The sequence below is a fragment of the Lycium ferocissimum genome, chromosome 10, assembly GCF_029784015.1.
Source record: "Lycium ferocissimum isolate CSIRO_LF1 chromosome 10, AGI_CSIRO_Lferr_CH_V1, whole genome shotgun sequence".
NCBI lineage: Eukaryota > Viridiplantae > Streptophyta > Magnoliopsida > Solanales > Solanaceae > Lycium > Lycium ferocissimum.
Genome location: NC_081351.1, coordinates 67,323,885 through 67,345,644, shown reverse-complemented (window position 1 = coordinate 67,345,644; position 21,760 = coordinate 67,323,885). Strand labels below are relative to the sequence as shown.

Below are 21,760 nucleotides of genomic sequence, written 5' to 3'. Positions count from 1 at the left end.
ATTATTCACAAAAAAACATAGGGATCTACCCCAAAACCTCTCGCAAAAAGTCTTCAAAGATCAACATAAACTAGGGTTTACAACCTCCAAAATGAGCTATATAAAGTCTGGGAAATACTAGGTTCAAATGGGGGGCTTTGGCCCATAGCTAAACAAGCTGAAAATAACTAATAACTGGCGGGTCTTTTCAGCACGCCCCAAAGGCCCAAAAATAGCCTCTCAATCTTGGTCTTCACTCGGGAATATTAATGTCATGTGGACCTCTTGAGGTCTTCTTATCTGCTTGTAAAGTTGAAGAAAAATGCTTTGTTGAAAGTCGAGTTTGAGGGCGTGTATATGTATTATGCCTTGTCCTAATGATAACAATTCTATTTTGTCCATCCCAATATCTATCACCGAAACTTATGATAAAATTATGGCTTAAGTAACTAAAACGCCCCTGAACTTGGCACGTTTTGCAACTTTAGTCCCCAAACTATTGATGGGCTTCAAGACACCCCTAAACTCGGCTAAATGGGTTTTATTACACCGAGCTCGTGACCGGAGTGAGTGTAGTCACTCGCGGGTCGGTATAAAATAAGGCTTATGTGGCCTCCATGTGTAAAATATTAATGCTACATGGCATTTTCATCCTATGTGTCCTCCACATAGATAAATTATTTTGAAAAAAAATGTAAAACTGATTTTTTTAAATAAAAAATCTGGAACAATGAAATATTTATTTTAAATCTGGAATATTTGATTTAAAAAAAAAAAACTAAAAAACTACAGTTTTAATTAAAATATCTGTAAAAAATAGTTTTTTTTTTTTTTATAAAAAATGAAAACTTGATATTTTTTTAAAAGTGTCCTTAAAAATCCAGATTTTCATGATTCTTTTAAGATACTTCTTTAAAAGAAGCTGGAAAAAGCTGATTTTTTTAAAATGTAGAAAACCCATTTTTTTAAAAAAAAAAATAATCCCTGAAAATTAGATTAGTTTTTAAATCTAGAAAAAATTATCAGTTTTTCACTTTATTCTTAAAAAAATCAGTATCCCAAATTTTAAAAAAGTCCAGGCTTTTAACCAAAAATTCAATTTTTCAGATTATTTTTTAGAAAAATGAGTTTATTTAGTTTTCTAGATTGTTAAAAAGTCCAAGTTTTTAAATTAAAAAAATAAATTTTCCCTTTTTTTTAAAAAAAATAATGGGTCTCTCAGTTTTCAAGATTTAAGAAGTTCCAGATTTTTTAATAAAAAATTCAGTCCAGATTTATTTTTTTTTAAAATGGGTTTTCCACATTTAAAAAAAAAAATTAGTTTTTTCTGATTTTAAAAATTTATACTTTTTTTATGAATTTTCCAAAATTGATTTTTTCTTTTTAAAAAAAAAAAAAAAAAAACGTGGCTTTGTCGCGCGCTGTTGGCGTGTGACTACACTTGTTGTGCCACGTGGCAGCTCGGGGATGAATTAAAACTCATTTTGCCAAGTTTAGGGGTGTCTTGAAGTGCAGCAATAGTTTGGGGACTAAAGTTACAATTCGTGCCAAGTTCAGGGGCGTTTTAGTTACTTAAACCTAAAATTATTTAGCATTATACAAATTCTGGTAAGTATGAGGTAAGATCTGAGTATCATCAAGCGAAAGCTCTTGCAAATTAAAGACTATCCACGTTAAACATCCACGTTAAACATTTGGGCCACACTGTTTGTTGGGTGCTTGTAATTGCGAGACAAGTGACTTCACCTCATTACTTTGACCATTGAGACAGTACATCGGGCGGTGCAGAATTGATCTCGGATGACGAGAAATTTGCAATTATCAAGTTGGAACTTCAACAGATAGGTCATGTGCGGACTTTAGAGAGGAGTTTTGTCAAGATCATCAAAATACGGATGCTTCATAGCTTTCTTTGTTGAAATCCTCTTAGACGGCTCATAATGCAACATCTCCTACAAACACAAATTGTTGACAGACCATAAATCATCCACTCACCAGAGCTTAACTATCATCCACTCACCAGAGCTTAACTAACACCCACGTTAGTATATGGTCTTACCGGGTCGGGTTTTACCGACCTGTTTCAGGTCGCCGTGGACCAGACAGAGGCGAGCCGGGTTTTCTGTTTCCAAACTTGGAGCACCACTCGACTGGGTTTAGGTTTGCTGATTTCGGTGCCCGCCTATTTAATAAAATCCTTCAATGCAGATGCAAATGCTCTCGCAATCTCACGTCCTTTCCCTAAATCGTGGCAGCTCTTTACTCTTTCCTCATCAATCTCCGTTGTCTCCAACTGTAATAGCTGGAGAATTGTCTCCTGTTCCCTTGCTTTTGCACATTCTGATATCAATTCATTTGCAATCTCGAACGGGATCAAATTGTCATCGCCTACGATGACTTTTGAATTGTGCATTCTCTAATCGTAGGCGATGACAATTTGATCCCGTTCGAGATTGCAAATGAATTGATATCAGAATGTGCAAAAGCAAGGGCTGAGATTAATTCTCGGCTTCAATTGGGAGACTTTGAAATGACTGAAAAATGAAAAAATTTGCCACATTTAGGAAAAGAACGTGGATGCGAAACATTCATGCATTGAAGGATTTTATTAAATAAACTGGCAAAATGACACAAAACGTGTCAGTGGTGATTAGAGAATGCACAAATCACCGATTTAGGAGTTGAGGACTCTGAGCTCGACAAGTTCGCCGCCATTGGCAACAAAATTACTGAGGCTGTCTAACGTGAAAAAAGAAATAACATAAGAAAGGGGTCCGAGGAGTATTAGGTAATTTGGTCCATGAATTTTTTTTAAGGGCCCGTTTGGAAAGCCACAAAGGTAATTAGAATTGGATGTAATTAGGTGTAATTACACAGTTTGGCTTGTTCGTTTTATCAAGTAATTACACAATTAGGTAAAAATTGGGTGTAATTGAGAGGGTGTAATTATACTCTCTAATTCTCAGGGGGGAGGGGGGAGGGGTTGAGAATTGGTGTAATTACATCCTGTAATTACAGAGCTACTTTTTAGTTTCTTTATTTTATTTTAATTTAATTTCTTTTTATTTTTAATTTCTATTATTTTAATTTCTTTTTATTTTTATTTTTATTTTATTTTTTATTCTATTATTCTATTATTTTAATACACTTATACCTTCCTTTTCTTTTGAAGTATTTACTTAAGTTACATTGAAACTTATTTATATAATATTGGAATTTGACATAAGAGTATTATGTTAAACTTTTTCTTTTGGATTTTGAATTTAGGTTATATTTTCAATTTTAAGTTATTTGCTTTAGTACTATCGACTTGTCATTTCACATTGCATGTTGTTTATTTTTCACTTACAGTTGATGGATTTTTTGTGTCAAACATTTGAATAATGTTACGGCATTATATTTATAAATATTATTTTTTATCAAACATCTAATCCATAACGTTCTCACAAAAAAAAATCTTCTTTTAAGTTTTATAATTGATTTGAAAAATATATATATCAATTATTTTTACCACTAGTTACAAATATATGATTATTAGTTAATATATTTTCAAGAAACAATGTGTTATCAAATAACTAATTTAATATCATTTATAAAGTCAAATATTTTTTAAATATTAATTTTAATTTTTTTATAATTAAATTTTATTTTTAAATTAAACTAACTGTGTAGTTACACTTGTGCAACCAAACAGCACGCTTGTAATTACACCGTAATTACGTTATGACAAACAAATAGGTCATTGTAATTATACTCTTTGTGTAATTACTGGTACGTGTAATTACTACTAGTAATTACACCAATTCCAATTACTAGGTGGCTTTCCAAACAGGCCCTAAATGAGAGCACGACAAAAAATTTAAATGCTTAAGATAAGAGGGACAAAATTTAGGAGCCGTTTGGACATGATTTCATCTCATGAGATGATATCATGAGATGAAATCATGAGATGGAATCATGTTTGGACATGCAATTTGGATTTCTTAAGTTGCAGTTTTTTTTATAAACATAAAAACTCCACAAGTTGTGAAAACCATCAAAATTTTCCCAATTCTTATACAATCTTACCAAATGAGTAAATCATAATAAAATTAATACCCTACTAGAAGACTTTTCAAAAAAATACAACATCAATTGATCAAAGTTTAGTTCAATAAAAAGGAAAGTTTAACATGAATAGTAATGTAACTACTCTTTAATATAATCCTCCCACATGGTAAACATGATTGGTAAATATATTTTACCGACTTACTTGATTAATATTTAATATAAATGGTTGGTAAACATGATTGGTAAATATATCTACCAACTTATGGATCTTTTTTTACAAAATATAAATGTATGGGTCAAATTTTACATTTATATTTTTTGAAATCATGTCTTTTTGGATGATTTGGAATTTCATCTCATGAGATGAAATCAGAGATGAAATCGTATGTCCAAACGCTGATTTCATCTCATGATTTCATCAAATCGCATGTCCAAACGCCTACTTAAAAGACCAGTCCGTTAGAAATGGTAAAATTTCTCAAATGACTATCTTATTGTAACTTCCTACCATTCGTAACTACCCTTTTAATTATTACCATTCGTAGCTGATTTTTGGTCGATTTGTGTATGTTTTCGCGTGTATTTGTTGCCAGCAAATACATGAGGATGCGGTAAAAAAAAAAAAAAGGCTCCTTGATTTTAGCATGTAACGGTGGTGGTATTAAATCAGATATTAATATATTTTTTACCTTCTTTTCCACAAAACCAGCTGTAATATTCCCTTTCCTTACACGTTTCTCTTCTTTTATGCATTCTTCAACATTCAAACGTAAAAATTCAAATTTCAAATTAAATCTTCAACAACTCTGAAAATACATTAACAAAACAACACGATCAATCAACAACCAATGTATTTGAAGTTTTCAATATTGATTTCGTTTTTTATTTACCCATGTATTTGATAGCATAACTAATGTATTGGATAGCATAACTAATATATTTGACGTTTCCAATCAAACTCCATGTATTTTATATTAAATATCATGTATTTGTGTGGGTAACAATTTGCATCACCCATGTATTTAGTGGTAATGTATTTGAAGTTTTCAATATTGATTTCGTTTTTTTATTTACCCATGTATTTCATAGCATAACTAATGTATTTGAAGTTTTCAATCAAGCCCCATGTATTTTATATTAAATCTCATGTATTTGTGTGAGTAACAATTTGCATCACCCATGTATTTGATGGGATTAATTTGAACAAACTACATAAATATATAGAAAACTTACCATGTATTTGCGTCACCCGTGTATTTGAAATTAGATGAACTGATGGAATTAATTTGAACAAAATACACAAATATATAGAAAAACTTACAAAAATACACCATCAACCACAACAATTAGTAGTTATATCATAGAACATACACAAATACATATATTTTTCGCCTTCTCAAAACCCTAAAACTTTCTCTCTCCTGCCTATAGGTGTGCTTGTGCCATAACCACCGCATTGGCACAAGCAAAAACAATTACTTCTACCAAGTTGATTTTGTGGAAGAATAATAACACAAATAGCGAAAATTTCACGAAACAAAGGAGATGGGATAGAACGTGAGTCTTTTTAAGGTTTCTTTTTCCTTTTTTTTTGAAAAAAAAAAGGAAAGAATACTGACGAATCTTCTTGATTGGTGAGAATGGAAGTGAAATTTTTGCGAAGGGTGAAGAGAGGAAGAAGACGATCATAAAAGGTAAGAAGTTATGAAAAAGGAGAGAGAATGGTAATGTATATTAAGTGATTAATATTATTCCATTAAAAGGGGATATGAGATTGGGGGTCTTAATTTTTAGGTGTATTTGTGAAATGGTAATTCAAAAATTACTGTGTAGCTATAACAGTTAAATTAGAAAAGTATTTAGTTATTATTAGTAATTAAAATAAAAGATAATTATTATCACTAATTGTGTATTAGAAGTAGCTATAACGCGTAAAAATTGAAACTACTTCTATAATAAGATAGGAGTTGGGCCAATTTTTAGAAACTAGATGGGCCCATTAGCATAAGTTTCTCAAATTTTTATCCAGATAAAAAGGCCTAGCAGCCCAAGCATAGAACCTTCTGGAGGTAGACTATCAACCTTAGATTAGAAACATACAGAAAAAGGTCATTTTTGAAGCACATAAATAAACCATTCATTTATTTACAGAAAAAACAAAGAAAAAAACATCCTCAACATCCAAGGTATAGTTCCTCTCCTCCATTATTATCTTATTTAATATTTGGTTTATTCTATCAATTCTTCGAATTATAACGTAGCCATGTTTTTTCTCCCATTTGTTATCTATACAAACTTTTTAATTTACTACTTTGAGCCAAAAAAATGATATGATCAAGCTACCAAGTTCAATATTTCTGGCTTCGTTCATTTTTTATAAATAATATTTGTATATTCAGAAAAATAAGTACTAGTTAAAGTTATGTTAAACAAGATTTTAAAAAAAAATGAGAATATCTACGAATTTGTTAGAATTGCTGATATTATTGAGGAAAGAAAAAGTCATTTTGACTGAAATTGTGACTTGTGATTTATATCAAGAATCTCTCTTGTAGTTCTACTTTTTCTTGAATAAATTTCATTGTTTAATTTGGAAAGTATCTCTCCATTATTTGACTTTGGCTAGCGCTAAAGCTATAAACTATAGTGTTGAAGAATCTTTTCCCAAAACAAGAAAGGAAAAAATATGTAGTATTGAAAAAATTAATGCAATTTTGGTCCTTGTTTTTATTATTTTTGCAGTTAGTTTTTGAGTTTGCATAGAGGTTGGGTTGGAAGTATGAGGGGAAGAAGCTACAGCTACAGTCCCAGTCCACCTAGAAGGGGGCCTACTAGTCTCTTGGTTCGCAACCTTCGCCGTCATTGTAGGTCAGTTCACATGCCATCCTTAATCTCATTATTCATAATTACACATGTTAATTGAGAGAATGATTGTTACCAGAAAATTTGAACAACTTTTAGCCCCACCCCAGACCAAATTTAACGAAGTAAATTTCCCATATTTTATAAACGTAAAATAAAATATATGAAGTAGAAAATTCGGGGGTGTTTGGGGGATAAATTCCAAAAAAATTTACAGAAAATTTCTGATCAACCGAGCATGAGAAAATTGGATAACATTTTTCGGAAAATGTTTTCCTCCATACCAAACACACCCTAAATTTATGAATTTTGGACTGAGATAACTCTAATTCAGAGTGATGTTGATAGTAGGATTCATATAGTTTACAGAAACTATCCTGGAAATTGGAATTTAGGGGTAGCTGGTGTTGACTCTTCAAGTTATATTGTTGTCTACTAGAAGAATGTCACATCTTGGAATCATGATTTAAATGCTCCATATATACAAGCATGCTTATTGCAACGGCAAGTAATCTATGGAGCTTATATATACAGAAGATCAAATAAATTCTCTGTTCCCGAAGATCCAGTGTCCTAGGTATAACTACATTATTTTGGGTTTTGCAAACTCCCTGGTCTCATTCTCATGGCAAAATGTTCTGTGAGGTGGTAAATTCATTGGTCAAGAAATGGAAATGAAGCAATTTTTGTAGCTATGTCTAATTGATTTCCGCAATTTTGTAGTTATAGCCCATGATATTTGAGAGGGGGTTCAGATATGTGGTAAATCCAAAATATAGGGTCAAGTGCCTTCTCTGCAGTTTTTTCCTTCCTTGGAGAGGGACTAGTTTTGGACATACGTCTCCAAGGTTCACCAACGGTAGAGATATTTAGGATTTTTATTTTATCAACGTATTATCTTTTACTATTCTCAATGTTCCTCCTTGCAGTTATGCACAATTTTTTTTTTCCTTTTAAAAGCTGGAAATGTCTACATGACCAGTCCTATTTCTTTCTTTGTTATGCTGGATGTTGAGTTTTATTGGTGGAAAGGGTTTTCTCTAATCATATGGTTTCCTTTTTTGTTCACTTTGCCCTTGCTTTTTCTTTACTCACACTTATTAGAAGATAATTGATTTGAAGCTAAAGGTAGCATTAGTGATGTGGTATTATCCTAAGAAGAATCATTTGAGAAGTGCTCTATTTTCTGTCTGTGAATCAAGATTAAGACTATACTAGCTCGACTTTATGGTTGATTGATATATACTTTAACAGCCTTCTCTTAGACTTGGCCAGTATTTGGTATATGAATACTTAGTAGTAGAGGCCTGTATCCATGTTTAACTTGCTCAAAATTCACTATTAGCAGTTTGTCTTGCGAATTGCTTGAACCTGCTGGTTGAACCATCGATTACCAGAACAGTCACTTGTGTGCTCTCAATAAGTCTCTGTCAATAGGCACAATGACAAAACAATTAACCTGTGTGAGAGTTAAACATTAAAAAATATTTTGGCCATGTTCATCAGCTGCAACTTTTGGCTGCACTATGGTTCATAGAAGCCTAACTTTTTTTAATCATTTGTTTGAAATATTCACGTTAATAAATGTTTTGCAGGCCTGAAGATCTTCGAGGTCCCTTTGGCGAGTTTGGTCCCATTAAGGATATTTATTTGCCACGAGATTATTACACTGGGTGAGTTTTACCTTAGCTGTGTCAGTTCATGATTGCTGAAATGAAAATCTATTCTCTAACTGTGATGGGAGACACGTGACAAAGAGAATGTGGATTCATTACCTGGCCTTGTTTGTATGCTTGGGTCTTCATTTTTTTGATCAATTATTTTATGTTGAAAGTGTTGGAAGTGAAGTACTTAGAGTTCTGTCAAGATGATCATAATGTACATGAAGATTGAAGGAAGTTGGGTGTGAATACAATCATGAAGATATTCAAGTTTTGAAGGATTTGAAGTCTTAAAACATTGGCTCTCACAAGGTTAGCAGCCATGAAATTGCTTTCCTTGAACTTCTATCGGTGTCGGGGTTATTGTCTTTTTTGGCTGTGGGATAGAAGTCACTATTTGTTTTTGGCAGACATGTGGGTTATGCAAATATGATGTAATGGTTAACCATATGTTTGTGTACTGTGCTTGTATGTCTTTTGAATCCTCCATTCGTGTCAAATGCTGCAGGGAGCCACGAGGATTTGGTTTTGTGCAGTACTTGGACCCAGCTGATGCTGAAGAAGCCAAATATGAGATGGATGGTCAGGTTCTATTTGGGAGGGAGCTCACTGTTGTGTTTGCTGAGGAAAACAGAAAGAAGCCTTCTGAGATGAAAGCAAGAGCGCGTTCGAGGTAAATCAGTGCTTGCCTGATCTAACTGTGATCACTTCTCAATTTGCAGCTGGAAATTTTTTCGACTTTGATTATCGTTTATCCTAATGGGTAAATTCTTTTATCTGTCAGGGGTCGGCGACGATCACAACTCTCTTATTCTCGATCTCCACGGTCATATTATCGATCACCGCAGCGTTATTCTCAAAGCCCTGACTACTATTCACCACCTCCTAGAAGACGATATTACTCAAGGTAGTGGCTACAAGGATGACTTTGCTTAGCTATTTGATTTTCCTTTTAAAAAAAATAGTTTGTACGGTACGGATATGTATGTGTATGTTTTCTGGTGCAGGTCCATTTCTCCTCGAGACCGGAGGTACAGGGAGAGGTCTTACTCGAGGAGCAGAAGCCCCGTAAGGAGTAGAAGCCGTAGAAGGAGCTTTGATGATGGCTATTACTCGTAGATAATAAGCCCACTCTAGTAGTATTGTTGTGTTATCCTGTACTGGACTCTTGTAGTCATTTTACTCAAACTCTTTCGAGTTCTGGACTTGTGGACCACCCAATGGTATTGCCAACATGTCTTTACTGTTCGTGCCTGTGTATTTTCCAGCTTCTTGCATGTTACATTACAGTTGTGGCCAGTGGGATGCGGAAGACGTCGTATTTAATGTGAACATCAGAGGTGGAACCATTGCACAGATGTTGTGTCGCAACGTTGACGACTGCACTTTTAATAATAACTACTAGTTTTAGTCTTCGTGCGTTGCACGTGTGTAGCGTGAATAAGTAGAAGATGTGTATCAAAAGAACAAATTATTGCACTCATACCATTGAGCACATAACTGGTTATTCCAATACTATCGTTACAGAACCTAAGTCCTACTCAAGGATCATATATACAAACTTCTACCGGAGCCAATAAAGCTACCTAGGTAGTTTCCAGCCACTGATATCTTTGACTACTCGTATCATATTAATTTGAATGGTTGTTTTCATCATTTGGATTTGATTTGTGAAGATTGCAGCCAAGAGATATGCTCGTTTGATCTCAAGAAAGAGACATTTCAAATGTTTCATGCTCCTAAAAGTGTAAGAGACAAATATATGAGAAGTTTGTCATTGTTAGGATGTCATTTGCTTCTGGCGCAAAGGTTTCTTCGACCCTGGCTTTATGTTTTCTTATCATCCTGAGAAGAAAATTATTAGTACCATTGATGCAATTTGGGAGCCTCTTGCGAAAGACAATGTTACTGGCTCAAGACTTCCATGTTTGTAGCCTTTTTTCACCTGTACACAAATTTTAATAATTATGGTTGCTTGAAAACTGTAGAGATTTTATTTAACAGAGTATAAACCAAATTGTACTCATACTTTGGCAGGTTCATGAGACCTGATCTATGAATTTGTAACATAGAACCTCTTAAGAAAAGCAGCAAAGTAAGCTTCATATTATCTCTAACAGCTTTATCCTAACAAAGCAACAGAAAAGTCACATTCTACTAATATATGCAGCTTTATTTCCTTAACTACATCTTGGTTTTGTTTGAATTTGAGTATTAAAGTTGTCTCCATGTGTCTTATAGGTCATGGGTTCTAACCGCGAAAGCATCCATTAATGCTAACATTAGGTTAGGCTGTCTACATCACACTCTTTAGGGTGCGGTCCTTCCCCTGACCTAGCTAACGCGAGATGTTTTGTGCACCGGGCTCCCCTTTAATGGCTTCAGCCGAACAACACTATTGCCTGCAACTTTTTGAACTTTTCAACAAACGGCAAATGGTGTTAAAATCAAACCAACCCAAACTTTTATCATGGTTTGGAAGGAGTTTCTTAATTTAATCTTAATCTTTTTTTAGAATTCCTTATCACATAACACATGGATATCTGTAAGCATTGCTTCAATCACAGAGGTATTCAGGTGATAATTGCTTTGGCTCAACCAAAATGCTCAGATTCTAGATTTTCAAAATGTCTTCTGAAAGTGACATTTTTGTGATCACATTCGGAAGTCGAGATGTACCAAAATATGACATGACCTAGAATCCAATTGCGCAGCAGCAATGAAGAATTTCGGAAAATTTTGAAAATGAAACTGATCTTAATTTCTAGTTTTCCTCGATAGCTTTTTTAAAAGACATCATTCAATAATAGATCTCCAGCAATGAAAAGTAAACAAGCAGTAATATGCTTGACAAGGGCATGAAATGAATCTATGATATTGAATAAACCTCTTAAGCATACACTGGTCTACAGTTGAAGTCTCCGCTCTCCACCATAACGATTCTCTTCTAGCTTCTAGTTTTCATGTATAAATCATACACCTCGGGCATCGTCTCCCTGAAAGGCAACACATATTTCTCTAGGAATTGCAATTCAGTACATTTGACAACAGTGTAAAGACTTAGCTTCCCTTTTACCAATTGGTTTTCTTTAAGAAAATTCAAGATTTCATTCCTTGGCACGACTCTCTTCTCAAAACTATATTTTAAAAGTGGCGCATTAGAGGCCAGATAACTAGGTTCATACCCCAGTTCGTTCATGAAAAACTTCAATGTAATCCTTATCTTAGCCTCTGATGTAGTCAAACAGTAAGGAACCGTTCTCACCATCTTGCAGATATCAGAATCAGACCATCCAAAACTCTGAAAAATATTTAATTTCCTTTGTAATTTGGATTCATCAAGCGACCGAAGTACTACAAATCCATGAAGAAACATCCGTGACCCCCGAGACATATGAAAATTCTTTTCTAGTCGATGCACTGCTCTCTCGAGCCATTCAGGGTTATTAAGCAGAAACCTAGGATGCCTATTAAAAATCGTCTCAATATCCATTCTTGAAAAGCCAAGATCTTGCAACAATAATATATTGGGTGGTATTACTTTAGGGAGATTTCTAGAGAGCAACCTAGGCTCTTTCATGACAATCTTAGCTACAGAATCTTGACTACCCAATAACTCCATTAGATAATTAAGATTAGGTTTTAGAATAGTTTTCAAACCTCTTTTCATGAAATCGACTTTTGTTATTAATGTAACAAGGTCAGACCTAGATAAGCCAAGTTGTTGTAAAGCTTCAATTTTGGGTTTAATGTTTTCTTCAACATGATGACATAATAATTGAGGGGAAGAAGAAACAAGGGTTTTCATCTGTGATTTGTTCAAACCCATTTTGTCGAACACCTCAAGTAACATTGTCACTTGTAGAAATGGCTTCTTGTGTTGAGAAACCAAGTGAGTTTACCATGAAGTCCACCAATACATTGGCACGGGAAGTAGCTGGAGCAGTGGAGTAAAAGAGGTGAAATGTGAAAGAAAAGAGATGCTTTTTGCTACTAATTCTAAACATCGCTGCAAACAATCTTCGTTTGCAGGCCAATACCTGAGTGGATTCGACTTTAAAAGGTATTTTAAGTGTCGATCAATTTAGGGTCATTTGCTCGATTCCTTCAAAGGCGCTGGTCTTTAATTTTAACCTATCAAATTATTGGTCTTTAATTTTTGATCCTCGCTTAATACTTCGAGATTCTAAATTCGAACCTTGCTAAGTTAAAAAATCGTAAGTCCGAGGTTTGTAGCAAAATTAAGCCTATTTAGGCAAAGATTTGCCTTAAGGCAAACTTTTACCGAAAATTAGGCCTTAAGTCCTAACTTTTCAGGCAAAGTTATGCCTATTTAACGCAGAGATTTTTCTTAAGACCTTAAGGCAAACCTCTGCCTGAATAGGCCTAACTTTGTCCAAATAGGCCCAATTTTACTACAAAAGATCGTCTTCGCGATTTTTTTTAATAGTTGGTAAAAATTTGGGATTGAACCGAAACCACTTTCGGATTTTAGGCAAAGGGTAAAAATTAAAGACTGGTGCCTTTAAAAGGCATTCCGCACAAAAACAAAATCAATTTAATTATAATTTGGCCCAGACCTAACATAAGCTTCTGCAATAGTTACTTGAGTTTGATTTCTCATGAGGTCACTTAACTATCGCAATTGTAACACAAAAGTCATTTAACTTTATTTTTTAATTGGAAAGTCACTCAACTTTCATCTGTGTATCACAAAGTTACTTAACTTTGTTTTGTAACTGAAAAGTCATCAACTTTCATCTTTGTAACACAAAAGTCATTCAACTCATTTTAGTCAACTTTTGTTGATGTGACATTTTTTAAAAAGTTAAATCCTTATTTAATATAAACTCACGAAAATTTTTACTATGTGCTTCACACAACTGACATTAGTTGTGTGAGGCTATTTTTTGTGAGACAAAAAAATGGACCCATATTTTACACTAATGGGTCCACAAACTTTAGGTTATTTTTTTGTCTCACAAAATGGAGTCTCACACAACTAATGTCAGTTGTGTGAGGCACATATTAAAAATTTTCTAGACTCACCCATTTTTACCATTTAGTGACCCGCCCCACTAATCTGACCTGCTATCCAATGAATTTAGTGTAGGACTTGATAAAGATGTCTGAAAATTGACCAGTAGTATAAATTTTATAGAGCAGAGGATTAATATAGTATTTTTGAACAAAATCACTACTTCCTGGCTCCTGCATTAACTAAGTGAATTGGAACGTTGATTATCGATGTGGCATTTACTTTCCCAGCAATCACTATCAACTTCTTATTGTATTCTTTGTAAAAGTCAAGCTGCTTGTTCAAGGTAATTGTATTCTGAATACATCATAGATGAAAAGAAGAACAAAAGTACAACTAGACTCAGTTGATTTGTGTAATATTTTGTGAATAGAATGTATAAATTTCCTTGAAGAACTGTTACTACTGGCAATAGCTTAGCAGTAGTGTCATCGTAACCAGATGAACTTGAGGCAAAATTTTAAGGCATGAGTAGGGAGGAGAGTTCAGCCACGTTACCAGTAAAAAATTACTAGTAAAATTGCAGTCTATAGTGTTTTGTTATAAAATTTGGATAGCGGGTCGGTTTAGTGGGGCGGATCACTAAATGACAAAAATGGGCGGGTTTATGCTAAATAAGGATTTAACTTTTAAAAAAATGCCACGTCAGCAAAAGTTGACTAAAATGAATTGAATGACTTTTGTGTTACAAAGATGAAGTTGAGTGACTTTCCAGTTACAAAACAAAATTAAGTGACTTTTGTGTTACAAAGATGAAAGTTAAGTGAGTTACAAAACAAAGTTAAGTGACTTTTGTGTTACAATTACGATAGTTGAGTGACCTTCTGAGAAATCAACTCCAGTTACTTTAAGCAATATTGAGAGCCCTTTTTTTACGAGTCTGGAACCAAAATGACCCCAAAAAGACCCTTTGAACTAAAATACCCCAACAAAAAAAAAACGTTACTAAAGTACCTTTAACACAGTAATTTACTGCGTTAAAGGACTTAACCGTAATGGCACGGCTAAGTCCTTTAATGTAGTAAATTACTGCGTTAAAGGAGGACCCCATTTGTTCTTCTTTTGGTTAAACTCCTCTTTCTTTACACTTTTTTACGTACTTTAGCCATAGATTAATCATGCTTCGGGACTCCGAAACTTCAATATTTTATATAGAACCCTACTTATTTTTGTGCGATTAATAAGGTAGGCTCAATACATCAAGGATAAGCAAAACTTTGGATTGTCGTTTTAGTTGTTGAAAAGTGCTCGAAGTCCATTTTTGTTTGAAGACTTGTTGTCATTAGCTTTAAGTTATTTATGTTTTAGGGTTTATATTTAAGCCTGTTATTTTTTAGTCAAAATTGCATCATTCATACCAATCTCAAAATAATTAAATTGCATCATTCTTAACAGTATGAAAACACTTAAACTTGTTCATTAATAACAAACACAAACTTGTTAAAATACAATCATCAAAGAAAGAAAAAACTTAAAATACATGAGCCTACACATGCCGTTGAGTTGATTTGCTGCCACCACTAGATCTGCCGCCACCACGAAAGTTTCCTCCACCATGAGAGGTACTTCCACCGCGAGATGTATTTTGACCACCATGCCGTAAGAGACACTTGCGCTTATCATGACCAAAATAATTGTAAAATGAGCATTTTCGAGTGTATCTCCCTGGTGGAACATCCATTTCATTAGGAATACGGGAGTATGCTTTCTTTTTGAATTTACGGATAAATGCTTTATTTGCAACTATGGAAAATGGATCCGATGGCCAATAACTCTCACTACCAAGTGGATAAAACCTTCCAACATACGTTTTTGCATAATTTTCAACTGTATATTCCTTAGCCACGTACGTGGAGGCATTATTTTCCATTGTGATAAAACACTTGAAGGCATAAGAACATGGCATGTGATATGATTGCCACTTGCCACATGTGCATGTTTTTGTCACATGTGCATATTCTTGGAATCTCACAAATTGTGTGGACGTTAGCTCCTTTACCTTGGTGCACACTTGTTGTGAGTTCAAATATGCGTTCTGCATAGTTGTAATCCATCTGGCCGTGTTACTGAGCCTTAAAGTTGTGATACTCGAACAATTGTGACGGTTTTGGCATCCATTTTAGACTGTCTACCGCAAGTCCTTTGGTCTCTTTTGATCTAGTGACGAACCGCTCCACAACCTGCTTAAAAGTCATTCTCACCATTGCGGTGATGGGTAGTCCTCGTGCAGATTTTAACAAGCCATTGAATGACTCAGAGCTGTTTGTTGTCAGCATCCCCCATCGCCTACCTTTATCCTGGTGTAATGTCCATTTGTCTTTATCAATTTTATTCAACCAGTGGAAGGCTTCCTCATCCGTCCGCTTAATAATCTCCATCTGCAGGTGAAACTTCTTCTCCGAATGCTCTGTTGCAATTGCCCACATCCAATTGCAAAGTCTTTGGACTTCGATATTCCTTTTGCAAGTTTGCCTTCAAATGCCTTAAACAATAACGATGGCAGGCAAAGGTTGGCTACCACCCACGCAAATTAAACATATTGCTCAATATGCTAGTATTTCTGTCTGATATAACACATATGCCCATACAATCGTTAATAACGTGTTGCCTCAAGTAGTTCAAAAACATAGCCCACGTATTAGTGCTCTCGTTAGGCTATGATTGCAAAAGCTAGAGGGAATATAGATCCATTTGCATCCATTCCAATGCAATTAGCGACTTTATGTCGTATACCCTATACATATGTGTTCCGTCTATTGATATTACCGGTAAAACGAGCAAAAACCAACAATGGTTTGAATGCCCAAAACACAAACTCAAAAATATTCAACGCGCGCGGGCTTCGATTTGAGCTTCCATTTCAACAACAAGTACTAGGATTGAAATGTTGTAGATCGTATGTATCTCGACGACGTCTTGAAAGAGCCCTCCCGATTGTCGTGACTATCTCGTATGCTGCCGCACGCCCAAGATACGCCTTCTGCCTACTAACAGTTTTGCGATATACTTTCAGGACGACTGTAATAAAATCTTTAATAAGGTACCTGGATAAGTTGAAAAATCAGTATATGGAAACAAGGAACATCATATTAACATCAAAATTAAAATAAACTTAGGTGAAAGGGATACCTTGGGCTTTTTGCAATGGCACCAACTAACACAGAAACAATCATATTGGTATTTACATTGCAATGATCATCTGGGAGGTCACCCACATCATAAGTATGCCATGTATAGAACCTTGAAATAGTCCACATCTTTTCGCTTGCAGACCAATCGCCAAAGTTTTCGAGTGGAATCATCAACTTTGAACTCCCACATCCCTTGGATGCAATAAATCTTAACAGCCCTTTGCAATGACTTTTTCGAGTTGAAAATCATGCCCTTTTCAATATGAATCTTCTGTTTTACGAGATCCACTGGATCTTTCCACAAACTTCGCTGAATATGATCATCATCCCTAGTAAAGACAAAGGCATTGGGGAGATCTTGAAGATGATCAAGATAGGGGATCTCATCGTCATTGAACTGAGGTCGACTCTTGCTGTTGAAATTGGCTTTGCGACACAGCGCTTCTTTGGTCAAATGGGTCTTTGTGAATTCGGTTCTTCTACGGTGTCTTGGGACTATTCATCATATCTTCCAACGGTTCTACTTGATATTGAGGATTAGTACCCGCCCAACCTCGTCCTCATCCTTTTCTTCGTCTTCGCTTTCCTCCGCATTAGGTATTTCCTCACTATCACTCGATGATGTCACTATATAATTCGGATAATCTGGACCATCCAAAGCAGGTCTTTGCCTATAATTTGGTGCAATGACCACATTCTCCCTACATAATAAACTAGAGTATTTTAACTACTAGACATCAAATAATACTATTGATGTTAAAAAAGTAGACGTACCGATAATAATCAACTGCACCGAAACTTGAGGAAGGACCATCATTTTGAGTAGGTGTATAACCCCTAAAAAATATAATCAACATCATTAGTAGCATTTAAGTAATAAACATATGCTACTACACATAATAATAATAATAATAATAATAATAATAATAATAATAATAATAATAATAATAATAATAATGAATATTTACGCCCGTCAAATTGCCGACTTAAACTTTCCAGAGGCATTTGACTCCTCAAAATGCCTTCATAAGTGCTCATGTCAGGGTAATTGTGTTCATGAGTAGGCTCTGCTTCAATAACTTCAGCCTGAATTCTAGATGGGATTTTCCGACGAGGTCTATTTCGGGCTTCCCGAGGAGCTATAGCCATGACTTCAAGACAATTAATGGGGACCTTCTATATGTACATTTCAAGGACGTTTAAAGTTATGATCGTAAGACGCTTTCAAATAATCCATCAAAGAATCATCGTCATGAATATGCCACTGTCCATAAATAACTACACCTTGTGGCGTAAATGATATTGGATATCTTCCAATTATATTTAAATCAAAATCATCCCTACTCACTTGTAGTCTATTATACAAGGCTTGGAGTAGTTTTGAGAATTTTAAGTTAAGTGAAAACTTAACATGATATTTTGGGGGAGAGTCATAACGCAAACTATTTTCCTCGAATATAATTTCTCCGTCCCAGAATAAAGAAACCCTAATGTTTGGAACATCTTCCATTTTTTGACTAATTTAGGAGTACAAAATGCAAGTTGGATGAAACTTAGAATTTGTGTAAAATACAGAAATTGGATGAAACTTAGAAACTGTGTTTTCCTTTCATACAAAAACCGTATTATATAAGGTTTGAATGCGTTTGAATCATATAACGCATGCAATTAGTGTATTTTGTAAAGTTACGTCAAGTCAAATTAACTACGGAGTGCGCCCATGGAATTGCATAACGCATGAATTTCTTTGCGTTACGTCGAGAATAAGGCGATAAATTACTTGCGTTATTTGATCATGTATGATACATTTTTCGCATTATTTTGACATAACACACTAAATTATTGCGCTATATATGTGCGCTGCTTTGTCAATCGGAGTTGTCATACAGAAAAACGTCATAATTCGAATCTATAATTTGCTTTTGATGCTAGCGAGTGATATATAATGTGATTGAAGAATAACTACCAACCACACAAAATTGAGTTGTTATGTCATTTTTTAACCAATTTGGAGATATTAGTCGTATTACAACGTTCTTTCCAGGAGACATATTCGACGCAATGGGTAGGACATGGGAATTGGATGAAGATTTTGAATAATCGAATCACCCGAACGAGAGATACAATCAACGTTACAAAAATATGATGACAGACGAGTGGAATTGGCGTGTTAGGGAGGCTACAGCACTGGAACAAAACTTGAGGTCACTAGGGCTTAAACGCCCAAAAAAAGTGTTATGTCAATGCCTCATGGCACTCCACAAGAGTTGAATTTTTCTCTTAACCATTTTCGCAAAGAGAACAATCGGATGAAAATACGTTGCCTCAGGGTAGAATATGGTCAACATAGTTACGTCAGATTCAGATCCAAGTGGGATTCGGACTGTGAGATGTCCTATGACAATGATTCCCCATGATATTATTAATTGTTGTCTTTTGTATTAAATATTGTTGGTGGGGTCATAGTCATGATCCCACAACCTATTGAGTTTGATACCTATATAAAGAGCCTTTTGCTACGTAGTATCTACTTAAAATTCGATGTCGAATAGTGGAAATATAGATTGGTCGGTATTTTTTTCATAGGATTCGAATAGCAGTGGTGATGACAACTCAAATCAAAGCAACTATTCTGGTGATTCCTCAACTAATAATAGTGAATTCGTGCTAGACGATTTCAAGCCCCACCTTTTAATAGAGCGTAATGATGATTTTCGCGAGCCGAAATATTCAGATCTACGTGAATATTATTGTGGTTTACGTCGCGAATGGGCATATCAGTACGCCGAATCACAAAGTTTTATTCGTGACTTGGAAAATCTCAACACTCAAATCCCAACAAGGTTCTCAATGACCATGCCTCGAGTAGGTGAACACACTTGCGAGCTTATTGTACAAAGGATTAGAAAAGAAAACACCAGAATGCTAGCAAGACGTTGTAGATTTTACATGCTAAAGTCGGCCGAAGAACAAGCATCATCAACCAATAGGGAACTAACATCTACAAAAAGAAGATCTGTCTTAAGAAACCCAAGATATTCATCTGAGGATGATATGAAGACTTCAATTCTGATGATGATTAAGAATATTGTGATTTTAGCTTTATGTTTAATTTATAATGATGTTGTTAATTTGAAGAATATTAGTATGTTTAGTGGAAGATCAACTCAAGGGCATGCGTGTAGGCTCCTGTATTTTAAGTTTTTTCTTTCTTTGATGACTGTATTTTAACAAGTTTCTGTTTGTTATTAATGAACAAGTTGTTATTAATGAACAAGTTTAAGTGTTTTCATATTATTAAGAATGATGCAATTTAATTATTTTGAGATTGGTATGAATGATGCAATTTTGACTAAAAAATAACGCGCTTAAATCGAAATCCTAAAACAAAAATAACTTAAAGCTAATGACAACAAGTCTTCAAACAAAAATGGACTTTGAGCACTTTTCAACCACTAAAACGACAATCCAAAGTTTTACTTATCCTTGATGTATTGAGCCTACCTTATTAATCGCACAAAAATAAGTAGGGTTCTATATAAAATATTGAAGTTTTGGAGTCCCAAAACATGATTAATCTATTTCTAAAGTACGTAAAAAAGTGTAAAGAAAGAGGAGTTTAACCAAAAGAAGCAAAAAAATGGGGGCCTTCTTTAACGCAGTAAATTACTGCGTTAAAGGTACTTTAGTAATTTTTTTTTGTTGGGGTATTTTGGTTCAAAAGGTGTTTTTTGGGGTCATTTTAGTTCTTGAGTAGGGAGGAGAGTTCAGCCACGTTACTAGTAAAAAATTACTAGTAAAATTGCAGTCCATAGTGTTTTGTTATAAAAATTTGGATAGCGGGTCGATTTAGTGGGGCGGATCACTGAATGGCAAAAATGGGTGGGTTTATGTTAAATAAGGATTTAACTTTTAAAAAATGTCACGTCAGCAAAAGTTGACAAAAATGAATTGAATGACTTTTGTGTTACAAAAGATGAAAGTTGAGTGACTTTCCAGTTACAAAACAAAATTAAGTGACTTTTGTGTTAGAAAGATGAAAGTTGAGTGACATTCTAGTTACAAAACAAAGTTAAGTGACTTTTGTGTTACAATTACGATAGTTGAGTGACCTTCTGAGAAATTAACTCTAGTTACTTTAAGCAATATTGAGAGCCCTTTTTTTACTAAGTAATAATATTGAGTGTTTTCCTATCTTTTTCTTTCCAGAGACACCTACACCACCCCGGATTTTCTAAACGGAAAAGGGACAAATATACCCTTGTACTATTGGAAAAGGGCCAAATATACCCCTTGTTATACTTTGGGACCATATATACCCGACCGTTATACTTTAGGGCCAAATATACCCCTCGTCTGTTAAATTAAGTTGTCCAAGGTGTACGTCCGATCCTACGTGGGTGCCACACATTCAATGAAGTGGATGTCACGTGGCATGCCACCTCAACACCCCTAACCCATTTTACGCCTCCCCTCCTTCCAGCACTTTTCCTTCTCCTCCACCATCATGACCGCCTCTTCAAATTCTAGGCAGCATCAATGGTTAGTTACTTATGAAGTTGATGATGTGGAAGCCAGCTCAGTCTATACCCAAACACGATTTGTGGTAAACAAATAAGTTTCTGAGTTTTTGGCCAGTCAAGGACACGATACTACTGATAATTTTGTTAGCGCTGATGATCCCTCAGAGACTTGCATCAATTGATTAATTTGACATAGGAGTGTTGTTATAAGATGCTTCAGAAGTTTACATTCCTTTTGCCACCTTGCAAAAGAGGGTGAGGAAAGGGTGCTACTGAATTGTCGTTTACCATTTTATTCGCTATGGTTTCAAAACTTTTTGAAGCTCTTCCCAATTTTTCTTTTTGATAAACTTTCAAGCTCCTAACAGGCACGTGCTCATATGCTCTGTAACATGTGGACCATTTAATGGTTAAAAAAGTTCCATTTGATGTCATGGTTTATTTTGCTTTTGGTCCCGTTGTGTTACTTAAGATATTTGCTTCTGCTTCATGACTGTTAATTTTTTTTCTGATACT

At 34.7% G+C, this 21,760-nt stretch overlaps 2 protein-coding genes across 3 annotated transcripts; one reads left to right on the top strand and one right to left on the bottom strand.

Moving 5' to 3' along the window:
- The first annotated feature begins 6,083 nt into the window (after window positions 1-6,083).
- LOC132034515 (serine/arginine-rich SC35-like splicing factor SCL30A) lies at window positions 6,084-9,800 on the top strand. 2 transcript variants are annotated; one of them, XM_059424924.1, is made up of 6 exons: window positions 6,084-6,215; window positions 6,772-6,897; window positions 8,487-8,564; window positions 9,061-9,225; window positions 9,337-9,459; window positions 9,560-9,800. In XM_059424924.1, exons 2-6 carry the CDS (start codon window positions 6,809-6,811, stop codon window positions 9,669-9,671), a joined length of 567 nt encoding a protein of 188 aa, XP_059280907.1. In that variant the 5' UTR covers window positions 6,084-6,215; window positions 6,772-6,808; the 3' UTR covers window positions 9,672-9,800. The 2 variants fall into 2 exon arrangements, with proteins under 2 accessions (XP_059280907.1, XP_059280906.1); XM_059424923.1 differs by lacking the exon at window positions 6,084-6,215 and having other exon boundaries at window positions 6,271-6,897.
- Window positions 9,801-9,984: 184 nt separating this feature from the next.
- Window positions 9,985-12,399, bottom strand: LOC132034514 (transcription termination factor MTERF15, mitochondrial-like). Its single transcript, XM_059424922.1, has one exon. The coding sequence runs from the start codon at window positions 12,379-12,381 to the stop codon at window positions 11,500-11,502; it is 882 nt and encodes a 293-aa protein (XP_059280905.1). The 5' UTR covers window positions 12,382-12,399; the 3' UTR covers window positions 9,985-11,499.
- Between the last annotated feature and the right edge of the window lie 9,361 nt (window positions 12,400-21,760).